Consider the following 18,748-nt stretch of genomic DNA (forward strand, 5'->3'; position numbering starts at 1 on the left):
TGTTAAGATACACTATTTTCCGTCTCAATGGCCGACATGTGTCCCATCTCTCCTTGGACATGCAGAATTGTCTCCCCCCTTCCCCTTCACCCCCAACAGTCCACTGTTAAACTACATGACATCAGTGGAGAAGAGGGGGTGTACTTGGGAGCTGGTGGACTGGGCGGGCGCTGTTGCACGTGTTCTGAATGGGGAAGACGGTCTCTATTCGCATTTCTCATGTCCAATCGATCCCTGCTCGGGAGGAGCGACGGGAGCGCAACTATCACTCCTGCATCACTATAACATCGCTCTCATCAGCATCTCTCCGGCGACTTTAACGCCTCCGCGAGACAGTCGCGCGCAGGGACATGAACTTGTTTGGAGTGCTTGCCAGAAAAAACACCAGCCCGATGTCTCTTCGGGGGAATTACGGACTTTTGATGAGTTTCTCCTCAGTGTGCTTTTGAGATGGGACGCGGGGAGATTATGACACACTGGAGCGCATCGCCGGTGCGCGAGCTCGGTTTCGTCGCCCGGCTCCGGAGGGCTGGTCCTCTGGCGCGGCAGTAGCCCTCCTCACCCCCGTGTGCGTGTGCGCGGGCTCCGGGAACTGGACAGTTGGCTCAAAAGGATTGTCCCGTTTAGTGGAAAACAAAATCAGTGGAGTTGAAGCAGAAAGTGGCAAACCGCTCTACTATGTCATCTGGATCCTTTACAATACCCCGTGATCATGCCAGCGAGTTTATAGATTTGGGTAAGGTGGTGTTTTTTTTTGTTTTGTTTTTTAATTAAAATTCAATTAGTATAGATTATAATTCCTCGTGCCCTTTCATAGCACACGGTCAATGGGCTAATGAAACGAGGATGAGGTCAGAGGGGGGCTTTGGCTGTAGAGACGTGCAACATTTTTTTTCCACGGGCAGCAGCAGCGAGAGAACGGGCGGTGATTGGCTGACTGTCTCACTAAATTCAACTTTGATGATCTTGGCTCGGAGCGCAGAGAACACATTTTTTTTTGCTGAGGAACGATTTCTTAAAAGAGCAGCAGGATTTCCAACGAAAATCTCCCTGATCTCCAAGTCCTCGGCGCGTGATTGCCATGCGTAAAAATGGAACACGCGTCAATTCCGCTGACCGCGTATAGCGCGTGCTGTCGGCGAGGGCAGGGGAGATTGAGGTGAGATTGATGCAGTGTTTCACCACTGCGAGGTTAAATAAGCGATCGGTCCGAAGCTCGGCGCTGCTTAGTGCCTATTGAGTGATCTGCGAGGCGGATCCGCTGACCTGGCTCTTTTCACGCGCCTTCTAATCGCTTTGCATGGATCGTGATGGGCTGGGAATAGAGAGGAGAGCGCGCGGGGCTCAGACATATGGGAGAGAAATGAGGTGCCGCCGGGCTCTCCGGGCAGATTGCGCACGGATGCGGGGAGGTGTGTTGCAGAACCCAATGGGCACACTCTATTGGGCGCACACGCAGCACGCACAGCCCCTCTCTCTCTCTCTATCTCGCTCTCCCTCCCTCCAACCCCCTCTCTCGCGCGCGCACGCTCCCATGCGCACACACAACCTGAGAGGGGAAAATTACTTGGTGCATGTTAATGGGCGAAGTAATGAGACCCAACCCCTATCGTGTTGTAATTGTTAGTCATCCTTGTCTCAGCCCCTCCCTCTCCCATCCCCTCCTCCCCCTCCCTCCCCCTTTGCTTTATATCTTTCCGCTGCCCCTCTGCTCAGCTCTGCAATTTGTACTGTATTGAAAGAGTGTAATTATTTCCCCATTGTTTTTAGCACGCAGCACTGGCACTCCACAGAAAGTGGTGTCATTAGTGTGACAGAGCTGACAGGAGAGCGAGGAGAGGAGAGGATCGGTCCAGGGACTTAATTCTCATTGACAGTCACATTAACACGGGAGCTGCACTCTTAATCCTGGGGAGATTACTCTCTTCAACCTGACCCCTGTCACCCAGCCTCAGACAGACACACACACACACACACACACGCACACACACACCTTTATGAGAATGCACTCTGACGTCTGGCTGTGCCGGTTTGCCTGTCCACGGTGTATGGCTGCTTCTCTGTCTTTGTCACCCTTTTCTATCTCATCTCAACTGTACTTTTCACAGATACACACACACACACACACACACACACACACACACACACACACACACACACACACTTGACAATTACTCCTCTCTCCAGGCTCACTCTCATCGGAGCCCTCCTTCCTCCTATAGTATAGCTCCCAGCGGTTGGACAAGCGGTATCCTCTGAGGGCCGTTCGGCTCTGCATGTCTCAACAGCATCCTATCTACTTACCCCACAGAGGGCTGTTCAGGATGACTGGCTTGGAATGAGGGGGAATGGATTGTGTGCATTTGTGATTGTGCATGAGGACACGGCCAAGCAGAGAGGCGATGGACGGCGGCAAGGAGAAGGGGGAGCAAGGGAGGCGAGAGAAATGAGCTGGAGAGGCAGAAAAAATATTTGTGAGAGATGAGGCGAAGGAAGGAGGTAGCGGTTGTGTGTGTGTGTGTGAGTGTGTGTGTGTGTGTGTGTTGAGACAGCCTATATGTGAAATGACCTGTGTCTTTGTGCGTCTGTGTGTAAGTAATAGGAGGAACACTGCACAAAGGAATCTGGACAAGGAAGTATGTGTGACGGAGAGAAAACACATGTGAGATTATGATGATTATGGTGTGTGTGTGTGTGTGTGTGTGTGTGTGTGTGTGTGTGTGTGTGAGAGTTCTAGATGATGTGCTAGATAAATAAACCGGGATCCAGCATGTAGCACTGGTGAGGTGAGAGCAGCGCGGCGGATTGGAGATCACCTCCACACACACACACACACACAGAATGGATGACTGGATACTTCCCAATTGAGAGGGAGAGACGAGGCCTTATTTCACGTCATGGATAGAAAGATGGAGAAAGGCCTCTTGTTTGTAATTGGCAGCTTCCTGGACAGCTTTTCATCTCAGGTGGTCTCCGGATGTATTGGGTTAGAGAACGTGAGTAGACGCCACGGAGATGCATTGGACAATAACGTCTTCGCTCATCCTCATGAAATCCGATTCAGATAAAACACACCCAGGGACAGATATCTATTCTCAAACAGGAGGGCCATGACTAACAGAGCAAAGAGCAATATTAGATCAATTCTTGTGAGTGTGTGGTATCTCAACCACGAAACCACAGTTGGACAGAGGTCACGGCCCGTGGTTAAAAAAAAGGTTAAAGTTCAGATGGTGCTGACAGGTCAGAGTGGAAACACGCATGCCCGGTCATATTGTGCACCTATTTAACAAAATGACAAAAAATCAATTCAATTCATCCATTTCTATTAAAATCTTGGAATAATAAATATGCGGATTGGTTACATCAGCTTTTACCAACTAATTTCAATCAATATCGTGGCATCAATCAATCTGCAACATCAGGACTACACAGAGCTGGAGAAGGTCCTGAGCTTATCTTTTCTACGATCCAATCAAATTCCTCCTAAAGTTTTGTCTCAGCCCGCCGATCCTGTTCCACTGAGAAATGCGTCCCAGTATGGAAGTGAAATACTCCTGAAATGCCTTTTCAGCTGAACTTTAAGTGTGTTTGATAACTCAGGATGGGGTAGTTTTATCTATTGTGTGTAATCCACATGCCTCACTAAAAGTTTGAATCATGATCTGTTGAAGGACCGTTTTTAACTTCTGTGTACTCTGCCTCACACTATGTATTTAGTCAACACGTTCCATTTTGATCTTAATTTGAATCCTTTTATTTGCATTTAAAGGCCCCCCCACTCATATTAAAATTAGAGATAGACCAATATCCATCAGACCAATATATCAGCCAGTCTAGGCATATTTCAGCTACATTAGAATTAGTGGATATGACAGCCTTTAATTGACAACCTGCAGTACAGAAATGCCAAACTAGGTTTCAGGTCATTTAGAAAAACGGTGTCACCATTATCAGAGGGTACAAGTTTATTTTGCAACAGTAAAATGCTCCACTTAATATGGATCGTCATACTTTCTTGAGAAAGACTCATCCAAGGGGTCAAGATTGATTGTTTATGTGCAGATATACATTTGGCAAAACATGGATACCGATTTAAAAAATGGATCGTTTTGTTCTCTTATTCCTCTAACTAACCACTAACAAAGCACAGACGGGGATGGTGAGGTTAAGTGATGAATTTGGCCTTTAGAGAGCAGGTACCAACTGGTCTGAACAGTCCATGTTGGAGCTCCACAGCTGGGTTCCTTGTCTGCCATTCTCCCCTCTGTCAGTCAATCAGTGACAGCAAGGTCTCCGTTTCCTGTGTTGCACCATCACACCATCCGGACCCTCTCTGATTCCAACTAACAGGTCCTGCTTTGACTGACAGCCCAGAGGAAGGCACAACACCAACCACATTCAAATTTGCTGCTGTCATGGCTTGAAAGCAGTTGACAGATTGTGGGTTAGTGGATTACTGTTCCTTAAGTGCCAAGTGCTTTTAAGGAGTCAGTCATGCACCATTGAGGGAGCATTCTTTAAACACCTGTTTGGAGTAATTCATTTATGTTTAATTTCAGTCATTTTCAATTTGGAGGGTTTCGAGGATGCCGTAGACCTTCTGTGAAAATTGAAAATAACAACACTTCACAGGCCTCAAGGTGATTCCTCTACAGCTCCAACTCACTTTGACCATGACAAATCTCCCAACGTAATGATTGTAATTGAACAGGCACAGTTCCTTCCCACACTTCTCTATCTATCACCTTGAATGCAATCTGCTGCTTCCACTATGTGTGTGTGTGTGTGTGTGTGTGTGTGTGTGTGTGTGTGTGTGTGTGTGTGTGTGTGTGTGTGTGTGTGTGTGTGTGTGTATTAATGCATGTCTGTCTGTTTGCGTCCATGCTCGCTCCCCTCTGGCAGCTGGCAGATGTGCTGGTAACCATGAGCGACAACGTTAGTGTAGTTTGCGGGATTATGAAAATCTCCCAGCATGCTCTGCAGCCCTCAAACTACACTGTGCCCCCATGAGGGGCAAAGAGGGTTTAACCCCGTGGGATGCAGCTCATGAAAGAGAGGGGGAGGGAGATAGAGAAACAATAGAGAGGGCGATGGAGGAAGCCAGGACCTATCGTGGGTGTAAGAGAGTTGGATTCAATGGATGTCAACAGTATGGGTAGTCAGGACTGAAGCGAAATCTGTCAGACAAGTGTATGTCAATGTGTATGCCGATGCATTGTGTGTGTGTGTGTGTGTGTGTGTGTGTGTGTGTGTGTGTGTGTGTGTGTGTGTGTGTGTGTGTGTGTGTGTGTGTGTGTGTGTGTGTGTGTGTGTGTGTGTGTGGGAGGTGATGACTCTGTAATGAAAACAGCCAGTGGTCGAGGGTCCCTCTTGGTGGCTGACTGATGTCAGTCACCGGGGGACAATAGCCTCCCTTGGGGATGGCTGCTTGACTGAGGATGAATTATTGTGTGTGTGTGCGTGTGTGTGTGTGTGTGTGTGTGTGTGTGTGTGTGTGTGTGTGTGGGTTAGAGGCCCTCCTGGTCTCAGGGGAGCAGAGTGATATGGTGTCATGCTCTGGAGATCCACAGACAAATTAATTCACTTATTGACACTGCTGACACGTCTCAGTGACTTTGTAAAATGAACAATTGATCAGGCTTCCTCTCTCTCTCTCTCTCTCTCCCTCTCTCTCTCTCTCTCTCTCTCTCTCTACACTCTATTTTCCCAACCTCTCTCCTTCCCTCCCTCCTTCTCTGTCATTTCCCACTCCGACCACTCTCCAACTCCTTCATGTGTAGCTTTTTTTCTCTTCCTTTTGCTCCTTTTCTCCTCTCCCTCTCTCTACTACGTATCAAACTCTCCCTTTCCTCTCGCTGGCCAGTTGACAGGCGTGGCACGTACGGTAATTAATATAATTACGCACAGGCTGGTCATTAGCAGCAGAGGGGACAGATATAATTAAGATGTCGGTTTGTGTGCATATATGAGATTTTGTGTATACGGAGCTGCAGTGAGTCCATTGATTGTAAGCTGTGAAAGCGCCGTGAGGCCAAGAGTTGAATGTTTGTCCAGCGCTGTTCTCTCGGGCCAGAGGAGCAGCTTCAACTACACACAGAGGCCGGGGCTCATAGAAAATCAAAGCAGGCTTCACATCAAGGTTGTTTATTTTCCATTAATCATAATTTGGGCACAAAGCACAATGAATGACCGCTGCTCTCAGGAGACTCACCGTCGGGGGCCACGGCCGGCTTTTGTTTGGCTCCGGGCCGCCCTTCAATACCGGCGGCCACAGAGGAAGTGTCCGCTCGGGGAATACGCTGCCACACAGACAGACAATCACACACCTTGGTCTTATCTTTTTCCTCTGTCTTTGTACAGACAGAAGCAAGGAGCATGGACTGTGTGTGTAGAATCCATGTTTTATTACTTGGCTAAGTTGTGCTGTGTCCCTTCTGCCCTGCTTTGGCTCCCAGCGTCTCTCCTCTGTACCTCCTTTTGATGCCTGTTCAGGTCGAGAAGATAAGAAAAACTTGTGAGACAGTGTGAGAACTGGTGAAAAGAATGCTTGCAGTGAAATGAAGAGACGGAATAAAAACAAAGACTGGGAAATCTTCCTTGTTACAAACATTTAGATGATGAAAATGCAAACATTTGCATTATTATTAATAATTACAGTTCCATTCCCAAAGTCTGGTATTGCTACTTTGCTACAAGTAACAAATACTAAAGCCAGGATATCAGAGGAAACTTTGCATTTGCATTCGTGCAATGATGTGAATAAAATGAGGGCTGGTATGAAATCATAGTGGAAGTCGTTGCAGTAGCCCTCACAGGGAGGAAGGTAGATCAGCTGCAGAGGCAGAGAGCTTACTGAGTGAGCACAACAGTACATAAAGATTGTTTTCACTATTTTAAATCACAGTGTTTACTCTTTTTTTTTATTTATTACAAAAGCGAGGTGCATCCAGCAAGGATAAAAGAGGAGTAACAACAGCAGAAAGGCATCAATATTGCAGCTACCTAGATTGTCTGAGCGGAGAGGGGAAGAAATCCTGCCAAAATGTGTGTAGGTGTGTACAGCTTTCTCAAAGTGTCTCCTTTACTTTCCACCTTTCCATCCATCTTCCAGTGCTGGGGGACACTGACTTTTAATGGCCTTTTATTGCTTTATTAGAGTGCGCCGGATTTACAGCCCGGCCCGTGCCTCTATCTGTCAGCGGCTCTGAGGAGCTCGGATCTGTGCCAGCCTGAACGCTGGCGGTCTGGGTTTTAAACAACGTGTCCAAGGCTGCAGACTTGTTGCATCGACAAGCTAATGTTTATTAGCCTGTTAGCGTCTGTGCTTTTTTTTTTCTCCCCTCCGTAAAACAACTAACAGCTTACATTGGCCTCTGCCCCTCCCCCACTGTAGGGAGGGATGTTAAAGGACTCTAATGAGAGCGACGTCTGACTGTGACAGGTACAGCAAAACCCCAGCATGAAAGCAATACAGGAATACCGCGGTTCATTCCTCTGTCAGAAGTGTGGACTATGTGTGTGTTTGTGTGGGTTTGTGAATGATTGTGTTGGGCTTGTGTGTGTGTGTGTGTGTGTGGAGAGGTGGATTCAGACTCCCTGAAGGGCCTGGTCGCATGCTTTGACACATGAAACACACATTGGGAATCATTTCTGACCTATCAATGACAGTGAGGGAAAGGAAAGAGATTGATGAAAACGAGAGAGAGGAAGAGGAAGTGAGGAGATGAGTCGGTGTGGAGAAGGGGGGCAACCTTGAAAAACTGCAGCATTTTCCGAGCACTTTGACAAAACCCACACACAAACGCACATATTTCGTGGTCACCGGATCCTGACACACTGGCTTGTGCAGCTAGGTGGGATTTGGATTTAAGTGCAGGCCGATCAATTGAGCTGTAATGGTACCTTAGTGCCAAGGCCATTGTCTGAACTCTGCAGTCAATACTAGAGTCTGGTAATGTTCCTGAAGTCAGACTTTCCACTCCCAACTTTCTCTCCTCTCTTTCTCCCCATCTGGCCATTTCACCAAACTGGTTCCTCCACTTTATTGCTTGTTGGTTTATTGGCGGAAACAATATAGTGAGGGAGGTGTGGCGGTGCGGATGGACGGCAGTAAACAGCTGCTATGTTATTATGTGTCCCTCGGATGACTTCTGACCTTCTCCTTTATAAAAAAAAAAAAAAAGAATTATGGGCAATTTCACACAGAATGAAAATATTGTTAGCATTTGTAGTACGTGGGTTTTAAGAAGTAGTATGATGTATAGTAGTATAATGTTATCAGCAGAAACATTTGTCATAAACATGACCATGAGTACAATTTAAACATGCAGTATCGGAGTACATACATTTAACAACTTCAATCACTTGTAAAACATTTTCAGTCGTGTTTTTCTGTCATGTGTCTGGATTTCTTCTGCTTCGTCTCTGCTTCACACTGCAGTCAGAGAAGCTCTCAGGTGAAAACACAGAGAGGAGGAAGCAGAGATTCACATTTGCGTATACCGATAGAGTGAGGAGAGAGATGGAGACATGGATACTGGAGAGAGATGAAAGGAGAAACAAGAAGCAGGATAATAACAGGCTGAATGCATAAACATGCCGTTGTGTTAATTTAAGTTCATCTCTGCGGGTGGGAGTGGACTCGTCTGGACTCAAAGCCGCCCCGTCTGCCCGGCGACCAAGAGGAAATGGCGAGGAGCAGCATGCTATAATGGTTTAAAGTTGGAGGCAGACAAATATATAGATCAGAACATTACACATCCCTAACTGAATGTTAATACTCTGCGTATCGGCGGAAATCTGAAACGCTTCACATCAGATTCCATTGGGCTTTGTGCTTTCACCCATTTCATTTTGAATATCTTTCCGCCTTGGGGAGATGCACTTTGTTTTATACCGATATGCTTTTTGTCTGCTTGGTCTGTGTCCGGGCACAAACATCTGCTAACTCAGATATCGTCTACAATTTCTATTTTTCACACATGCTAACTGGAGCTCAAACTGAAATAACATGTTTGTATCCCCTTTTCATACTTTTTTTACCTTTTGATAATTTTCTATTCAAGCGACTATTTTTAAATTCCAAATAAACCCGAATATTCAGGATGTGAACCAATTTTTGTTAGTGTACAAAACACCTCCAAAACAGCTTTTAGAGCATCATGTGACATCAAATATGGCAAAACACAAGTAAATGATTTTGTCAGTTGTTAGAAGACAGGAATAAATCTTTATAAAGCATTACACAAATACTCAAAATGAATAAATTAAAATCTTAAAATCTTTCCCTATATTCATATGCTAGACAAAAGGTCAAAGCTCACCAAAGTCATCATCCTGAACACTGAATGTCCTCAACAAACATGTCAATTTGGCCGGTATTTGTTGAGAAATCTTGCTTTGTGCCAAAGTGTTGAATCGATCAACCTAACGACCGCCATCTTCATCCGGAGGCGACTATGAGGCTAAATCAATCATAGATTGATGACGAGACTATCTTGTCAAACAAACTGAAACAGACTTTTACAAAAACATATCGCGCCTGTTTTTCCAATTATAAAGTCTAATAAACAGCACTTTAGGAAATCCAATTACTCCAATTAGAGATAACATATTGATTTAAGAAAGATAAACCAGAGTTATCCACAACATACTAAGCAGGCGACACAGAGGTTATCAAGGAATGCAGTTTCTATTCCCTGCAGGAGCTCAGTTCTATTGAACAGGAACTTCCTGTACCGTCCTGACGAATCATATCATCTCTGTGACTGACAAACAGCAGAGTGTCAGTAACACCCCGTCACGCAGAAAGCGTCTCACCATTTGACTTTTGATGAATCGCATGTGTGTGTGTATACGTGACAAGAAAGGTCGCCATGCTTTTTAAGTCAAGTATCATTTTTGCGAATTCACGCTTTGTACACGTGTGTTTGTGACGGTGCATCTGTGCTTTGGAGAGCGCCGGCAGATGATGCCGTTTGGATGCAGGGCACACGGATATATTTGCGGCCCGAGGTTGGGATCGTCTCATTGCATGTCAATGAGCGTCCGTGTCACTCCTGTGCGATTACTCCGAGGAATGACACAAATCAGCCCTTCAGCCCGCAGAGAGGGAGATGAGGTGGCGACTGGGTGATAGAGGGGGAGAGAGCGAGACTTGATGTTCTCAGATAATCTGGAGCATGTCTGCGCTCTGTTTGTTAATGTGTGTGTGTGTGTGTGTGTGTGTGTGTGTGTGTGTCCTTACTGCTTCCAAATCCAACAACCAGCTGAGCACCACAGAAACCTTTGCTTCCTTCAACGTGATATCCTGAAGGACACTTGAGACTTTTTGGGAACTTCAAATTTATGTATAAATAATGCATGGGATTGTGTCTGACTCACACACACATATTTTTGTTTTGAACCTTTTTATCACTATTTTATATGACCACAATCTGCATGTGTGTGTGTGTGTGTGTGTGTGTGTGTGTGTGTGTGTGTGAGAGAGACCCAGTAGAGGTGACAACATCACTGTGACTGATGGGACATTTTGTCCCTGAATTCCTGAACGACAATGTGCTGCATCTGGAGACCACACATTCACACACACACACACACACACACACACACACACACATGCAGACACACACACACACACACATGCACTGTTGTGCTCTTTTAATGAGTGTATCAGAGAACAAAGCTGATAAAAATGCGTGCCATGGCCCAGCCTTTAAAAAGAGAATAAGAAATGGGCTTCAGCGCTGCCATGCAGCATGCCTAATCACTGTGCACACGCAGCACATGCACCATGCATACTTTCACATACTGTACTGCAATGACACGCAAACAAACACACAAATCAAATCACACATTTTGAAAATATTATATATGTCAACGTTGGTACGCCCCCTGCTAGTCTCTGACTTATATGTGCTTGTTCCTGAGGCATCTCTCAAGTTTGACTTGTTCGTGGCAGTTGCTGTTGGTTTGTTCCCCACCAGGGGGCAGTGGCACTACACTGATGGCTCAGCGGAGGCATCCGGCTTGGATGGACCTGACACATTCTCAAGTTTCTGAGCATTGCAGCGGACTGAGTTGCATATCAATGAGTCGTGATGAATAATGAAGTTTGGGAGAGGAGAACATTTTGTTATTAATGTGAATCTGTTGTCTTTCATTTAGATTGTGGAGTTAGTCCCTTTGTAAAGAGAGGTGTGTTGACACACTCTTACAGCGGCATGGTAATTTACTCTGTGTGTGTCTGTGTCTGTGTCTGTGTGTGTGTGTGTGTGTGTGTGTGTGTGAGAGAGAGAGAGAGAGTGTGTAGAATTGCGCAGGCATTAGAAGCTGTCACTCAGCTGTAATTAGGGAGAGACTCTCCTCCTGTCCTCCGATGCTGTTTTAATTTACCTGGCAAACACTGTGCAAATGTACTCTTTCTCCCCGTCTCTCTCTCTCTTACTCTGTGTGTGTATGTGTGTGTGTGTGTGTGTGTGTGTGTGTGTTTGTGTGTGTGTGTGTGTGTGTGTCAACTTGCTTTAATGGCTTGTTTGATCCTCTGATTTGCTGCCGGTGGACGTATTAGCTATGAGGCAACCGCAGGTTTTTCTTATGCTCTTATGCTCACCTATTTTGGAATCATTTTTTATTGTGTTATGTGTTATGAGTCCATAAGTGTGTGTGTATGCTGCCCATGACAGAGTGTGTGTGTGTGTGTGTGTGTGTGTGTGTGTGTGTGTGTGTGTGTGTGTGTGTGTGTGTGTGTGTGTGTGTGAGTGAGAGAGAGAGAGAGAGAGAGAGAGAGAGAGAGAGAGAGAGAGAGAGAGAGAGAGAGAGAGAGAGAGAGAGAGAGAGTGTGTGATCTAGAGTGGGGATCACATTCAGCCTGGGGGTAGGTGAACCTATTGTAAACAATGGATCTAACAGAATCTAGGCCTTCACATCTCTACCCCTGTGTGTGTGTGTGTGTGTGTGTGTGTGTGTGTGTGTGTGTGTGTGTGTGTGTGTGTGTGTGTGTGTGTGTGTGTGTGTGTGTGTGTGTGTGTGTGTGTGTGTGTGTGTGTGTGTGTGTGTGCGTGTGTGTGTGTGTAGACCTTCACATAAGGCCAGTGAGGGACCTCGGGGCAGGCTGGCCTCTATGACCAAGTGTCTTTGTACCTCTTCTCTCCAGAGACTCCTTCTGTTTGAGGTGAAGAAGAGGAAAAGTAGTGAGGAAGAGGAAGAGGAGGAGGAGGAGGAGGAGGAGGAGGGCTGAGGTGTGAGTGAATGCAGCCATGGCCTGTGCACCCGGTCCATAGAGGAGCTACTGGGTGGAAGACAGATAACAGAAGACAGAGACAACCAACAGGTGAGACCACCCAAGTCTATCAAATGTCAGGAAGTAATGAAAATGCTCACTACAAGTTCCCAGAAGTCAAATTGACATCTTCCAAAAAACAGAGAAAATCTGAAATGTTTTACAATTAAGAACTGAGAACCAGCTATTCTAGTTCATATTAATTATTCATTAATTTCATTAATTTCATTGTCACAATTGTTGTTGATCCTCTGCTTGATCAATTAAATTCATCAACTAGTCGTTTCAGAAATGACAACAGCAATAGAGCTGGAACAGTTAGTCAACCAACGGGAAATGACTCAACAGCTGTTGGGATGATTATTTGTTAACTGTTTCCTGTTTCTAGCTGATATAATAAGAGTTAACCTCTATGACCTTCGGACCGTACGTCGGACAGAGCGCTTCAACGATGTCCCCTTGGCTCTCAGAAGGTTGATGTGATGGAGGATTTTTACATCTAAAAACAATTAATCAAGAAAATAATTTGCATAATGATCAATGATGAAAATAATGATTAGTCGCAGCTCTAATCCACGTATTATTATTTCTGAGCTGAGCCTCATGTTTCTCTGTAACCTGTCATGACTCATAAAGTCGACTTTTTTGTAATTGCCTGCTGCCAGAAGAAAATTGGAGGAGTTAATCCTAATGTGATACTAATAGGCATAAAAGGATGCTGGTAGCATACTGTAGAGGTGCTGCTGGTGAGTTAGCTAGACCAACATTATATGTGCCTCTGCTGGGAGAATATTTTCCTCAGGTCTACTGTGGTTGTCATTTTTTTGTTTGCCCTTTGCCAGATCACCTTTTATATTGTTTCTGCTTGTTTGAAAAGCAATATGTTGTCGTTTGTTGTGCTCTTCTGTTTCCTGTCTTTTTTTTTGGAGACTGCTTCTCATGCCCTTTTCCTGCTCCACTCTCCCCTTTACTCTCTCTCTCCTCTGTCCCTCTCAGGATGAAACTGTGGGGGAGGTCAGTTTGGCCTGTGCAGGTGGCCTTCCTCGTTGCCTTGGTGATGCTCTGTGTTGACCTGGTGTCCGCTGGCAGCCGTAACCATCGGGGACCGACAGGTACACCAGGTCTTGCTCTGAACAACCCCCCCCCTTCCAACACCACAAGAGTTAATTACACTGTCACCGCACAGGTACAACACATGGTCCCCGAGCCCGTCGCTGACTGAGTCCTCCCGGTCCTGGAGACGGCTGAGCGGGCGACAACTCGTCTGTCCCTCAGTGTGTCATACCGTAATGGAGACGAGACCTCGTTTTGGACTTGGATGCAAACATACCCACGCTCGAATGATCGAGTCCGTTCGGATACAAATGGCACTTAAGCTGTCAGGAGCTGTCAACACAAATAGATCAGTGTGGGTGTGATCTGATCTCCTCAGAGCGGTCGCAGACATCCAGCAGTTCGGGGACAGATGCTGTTGTTCTCAAGCGGCCCGATGCTTCGTGCTGGAGGCTTGCTTTAAAACGAGGCTGTACGTCTCGTGTAGAAGAGGCCATGTAGGCTCATGACTCCTAATCTTCAGACTCCTAATTGCCCGTGCCCACATTAATATGCATAGCTCTGCAGTACTCCATTTTAAACAAAGCACCACTTCGCTTAGTCCCTGAGCAATCCATGAAAAAGGATGGAAACCACAGCCGACGCTGACTTAATTTAAGCCCACAAGCTAAATCTATTCACTATCCTTCATTTCCATAAGTCATAGAGACGGGCCTCCACCCAACCAAAAAATGACCAACACAGTCTTATTAATATTTAATTGGGGCTGGCTGCAGGGACAGTTGTGCTGACTCTCAGCATCATGTGCCTTGACTTGTTGGCGACAACCTCCCAAGTCACCTCCTCCTCCCGCTCACACTTAATTATCACGCTTTCCTTAATCATCTCTTGGTCTCGACGCTCTCACCGCTTGTGTTCTGCAAGGTGACCTTTATGTGCCACGCGAATGCTACCAGCATCCAGACCGCGCGCTGAGTGATGGTGTTAGTTTGCTTTTGACGGAGAGGAGGCAGCCTGCTTACGGCAGGGACACGACTAATTGCAGGCCCTGCGTGTTGTGAAGGTCAGCGCCGGTGCACGCATGCTTCTTATTTCACTTTCAGCTGTGAAACAAGATGACTCGTTCCGTTCCGTTTACTCTAATTGGTGGAAGTTTAGGACTTGTGAATGCCAACGTGGCTCACACACACACACACACACACACACACACACACACACACACACACACACACACACACGGGTTTGAGGTTCAGAAGTAACTGGGTGTACATTATAACTGCTAGATAATAGTTTTCTGTGTTTCCTACTTAAGTGTTTTTACTGTGCCGTTGGCAGGTCAGTGAGGCGTTCGTTTGAGCCGTGTTCCTCATGTTGTACCGTTTGCTGCCACATGGTGGCTCTAGAGGACAAAAAATGCTCCTCTAGAAATATGTCCTTTCTCCTTAATCTTAGTCTCATTGACCCGATGTCATTCTCAGAGGCAATCTGTCATTTTACAGAAACGCAGCTCAAAAACAAATCTGTAATGGGAACGGATGGAATGAATGTCAACTAGCCTTGCAGACGCAATATGAAAGACAGCTGTCACTTGAAATGGATGTGGAGGGGGAAAAACAACATGTTTTCTTTTTATTTTCTGCCAACACTCTCATGGGAATTAAATATATAGCATGATGCAACATCGACTTCTTAAATTATATATAAATAAAAACTTAAAAAGACACATTATGAGACATCTCTCAGGGAATAGCTTGCCCCTCTCCCTCATTTAACACGGAAACAAATATAAATGATCAACTGATGTATTTATCACTCATCCTGTTATTTTCACAGCATCAGTCTCACAAACAGGTTGTGCAGACAAATATTTAAGCACGCCTTGAGCTCTATTCATTTATTTTTACTGTATTTCTTGAAATGACTCTGCATCAGGTCACACAGAAAATTGCATTCCAGGAGCTGTGAAGGTAACACAATGCAAACCGTGATCCACTCCAAACGCGTGTGTTGTTTCAACACCAGACTTTTTTTTTTTGCTGGTGAATTGATTGCTTATGCTCTTACAGCTCTGAGCAACACTCTTCTGTATTTTGACAATGAAATCTCATGTGCCCCTTTTTCTTTTCTTGTTTGAATGCTTGAAATCTGATTATCCGAGACCAGCAGCTCAGTCACAAGCCTGCAGAACTAATAGTGCGTATAGCAACTTTCCACAGCTTGTGTGCATAGCAACACAAACTTCTTTTAAGAGCTTCAGCTTTTAAAGCTTCCCTGGTTCAACATACTGAAATTCCCAGAAAGATATAAGCATAAGCGCTCGTTTATATTTGAGCATTCTGTTCTCCGGTCTGCTGTCTTATAAGATGTCAAGTGAGTTTGTATTGGGGATAGATTTGTACTAGGCCGTACCAGAGACCTGTCATGATAATCAGCATACAGCCTATGGGCCTGTTAAACACTGATAACGTCAGCAGGACTGATGGATTGCGTAGGACCAGGGTGAGGAAGTGAGGGACGTGGAGGTCAAAGAGGGCAAATGAAGAAAGAAAAGGATAAAGGTTGTTTTGAAATCGGAGTTTCAGCGAGTGTAATTTCGGTTGATTTGTAGTCGAGAGGACGTGTGAAGATGTCAGACATGATTTCCCACCTTGTTCCACACAAGTGATCACTGTAATCTCGCTCTCCTGAGACCCACCAACGGCGACATACAGTATGCCCCCTCCGCATTGACTCTGCCGCCTCCGACAGATTTGCTAGCTGTCTGGCCTTTCACAGCCGTGGACATGCTTGTCAGGTATCGACGGTGGAAAGACGCAGCTTTTTGATAGATTGAACGATGCTCCTGCTGGCCCGTGTCTGTCAGAATACATCAATCGCCTGGCTAACCCATCAGTTCAAGGTAGCTTGGTTTGTTGGCTGCCCAGCTACTGTTGCCAAGCCCCCCCCCCCCCCCCCCCCCCCCCCCCTCCTTCGCCTGCTGCAGGAATAAAAGCATTTAGCCATGCTTGAGAAGTCTTTTCATCTCGGCGTGCGCTGGGCTCTATTACGTTGAGATGGCCATAAGAGAAAGGTTTAAAGGCAACACTGAGACATTAGATACACTGTTGTTGTGTGTATCGCCGGAGGCTTGGTGCTCAACACATAAATCTTAAGCAGATGAGTTGTGAGAGGCGGCAGCGCTGTGAGTACAGACTACAGAGAGTTTAACCTGCAGTACTTGAAACTGCACTCAGGACCACTTTCCCGATGTTTGGGATCTGTCCTGGTTTTGTACTATTTCCATTCAGACTCGGTCCAACTTCATCTTCTGAAAGCTCACGTATCGGCATCATTTCACTGCAGAAGATCAAATGTTGATGTATAACATCCAAGTTCTCCTCACATTTGCAGTATTAAATCTAACACCTATATCTTTAAAAATGTTTTCTCCAGAAATGTGAGAATGTGCCTTCAGTAGTGAGTGATTTTGAGTTAATTTCTCCCACGTTATATAGATTTTGGCCTCTAACTCCATCTGGCTCTTACCTCTATTGATTTGTTACGTAGCGTGGATGCTCAAGGGTGTAATTCATATTAATGCTGCTCCTTCAAACATTTGCATTTCCGTTTGGAAACAAACCCACACAAATAGCGTTTAGACATACAGTAAATCCATGAACATGTTAATGTATCTAACTTTTCTTTTTCTGTCTTTTTATATTCTCTGCAAAAAGCAAGAAAAAGTCAATGCAATGAAGGTCAGGATGCCATTGATGCTTAACACCAATGCAGCTAAGAATTGTATTACTTCCCCACCATGGTTGGTCTTTACTCATGTTTTTCTGACACCAAATAGGAATGTTGCCAACTCATCACTTGACCGAAGTACTTTGACTTTTCTCCCGATTCTGAGACCAAAACCACAAACCAAACAGGCTTAATATAAATAATATACAGTATATTCAGTTTTGAGGTTAAAGAAATCAATATTTCAAGATAGGATCTGATTTTTAACTTTTTTTGAGGAAAGTTATAATTTGTTGGGGCTTTAAGATGCACCTTCAGTTAATGATCATGTCTGGAATCTGGAATCTTCAGACTGATATAAACGTTACTGAAAAAAAGAGCCACATCATATTTCCTCAGGATTGTATTCCAGTTAATAATAGTTCAAATTACCATCAATGTAAAAAACACATGACGACCCAACAGAGGCCCTCCAACCTGTCAACCTCATACACAGTTCACTCCGGCCTGAATTTATACCATAATCACATCATTAAGATGTAAATTAGCATACCAAGCCTGACAGATATACAGTGTGAACATATAGGTTCAGGTGGGTTACCCTTCTGTTGCTCACACACATCCTCAAACCTCACAGTTCTGAAACACAAACAGAACTGTTTCTGTTCGGATGCAGGCAATAAAGAGAGGAGACCTGTGACCCTCCTGACCTCATCTCTTTCTGCTGCCTGTGACACCACTTCTCCTCCTCCCCTGTCTTGCTTTCTTTATCACCAATAAGCTGCCTCTCTCTGAGGATGGGGGCAGCAGGTGCAGCAGTCCTACACAGAAACCGCTCTGAACCAGCAGCTGAATTCATTTCAGTACAGATTAATAATAATGAGGACACAAGTCTGATTAAAACAAAGGTAATTTGATTGTGTTTGAAATAGACTCAGTTTTTTTTTTTTTACATTATCACTCTGTGTATAATTGTGATTATTACAGTTCTAATTACGGCCACGCTGATAGTTCTCGCCTCATTGAGTTTGGTTCAATTTTATTAGATTTTAGATTTCTATCGGCACGCTGTGTGTGTGTGTGTGTGTTGTGTGTGTGTGTGTGTGTGTTGTGTGTGTGTTGTGTGTGTGTGGTGATAATCCGGCAGCTGCTACAGCCTCAGGAGAGCCTGAGACAGAGGAGTGAGGGAAATGAAAGTGGAGGGATGATAGCAGAGGGGCGCCCTCAGAGAGCCTGGGATCATTGATGGGGCTCTCTGGAGAGGAGAACAAACAAACTTTAAATCAGAAAGGATGAGAGGGGCCATGGCCTGCAGAAATGGAACCCTCGACAGAGTGTGTGCGCGCTTTGGGTGCACTGCGATGTGTGTTTGCCGCTGTGTGTGTGTGTGTGTGCACTTTTGTGTCTAGCCGCAAAGCTCATTCAGCTGAGCATGAAAAGTTTGGGAGTCTGGGTAAAGTCACGTACATAAATGAAATCTGGGCTTATGGTACAGTATAACCGAGGGTTTTCTGGGGCTGTAAAGAGGCTTATAGGTAGTAATGTCGCCAGCAGGGTTTGCTGTGCTCAGGAAGCGGTGCCAGAGACTCTCAGGAGTGCACAACAAGCTTTGAGAGGGAAGATAAGGCGGCTGGAATCTGTTCAGAAGCCATAAGCAAAGATTAGATTTACTAAACACCTCCCCCC

At 45.4% G+C, this 18,748-nt stretch overlaps 1 protein-coding gene across 1 annotated transcript in view; it reads left to right on the plus strand.

Moving 5' to 3' along the window:
* The first annotated feature begins 240 nt into the window (after nt 1-240).
* tafa4b (TAFA chemokine like family member 4b) overlaps nt 241-18,748 on the plus strand; it is a 32,042-nt gene continuing 13,534 nt past the window's right edge. Inside the window, exons 1-3 of the mRNA XM_084030458.1 lie at nt 241-736; nt 12,158-12,334; nt 13,280-13,395. Of these exons, the coding sequence (XP_083886584.1) occupies nt 13,281-13,395 (115 nt within the window). The 5' untranslated portion in view covers nt 241-736; nt 12,158-12,334; nt 13,280. The remainder of the gene's footprint in view (nt 737-12,157; nt 12,335-13,279; nt 13,396-18,748) is intronic.

Source organism: Eutrigla gurnardus, assembly GCF_963514095.1.
Source record: "Eutrigla gurnardus genome assembly, chromosome: 2".
Classification (NCBI taxonomy): Eukaryota; Metazoa; Chordata; class Actinopteri; order Perciformes; family Triglidae; genus Eutrigla; species Eutrigla gurnardus.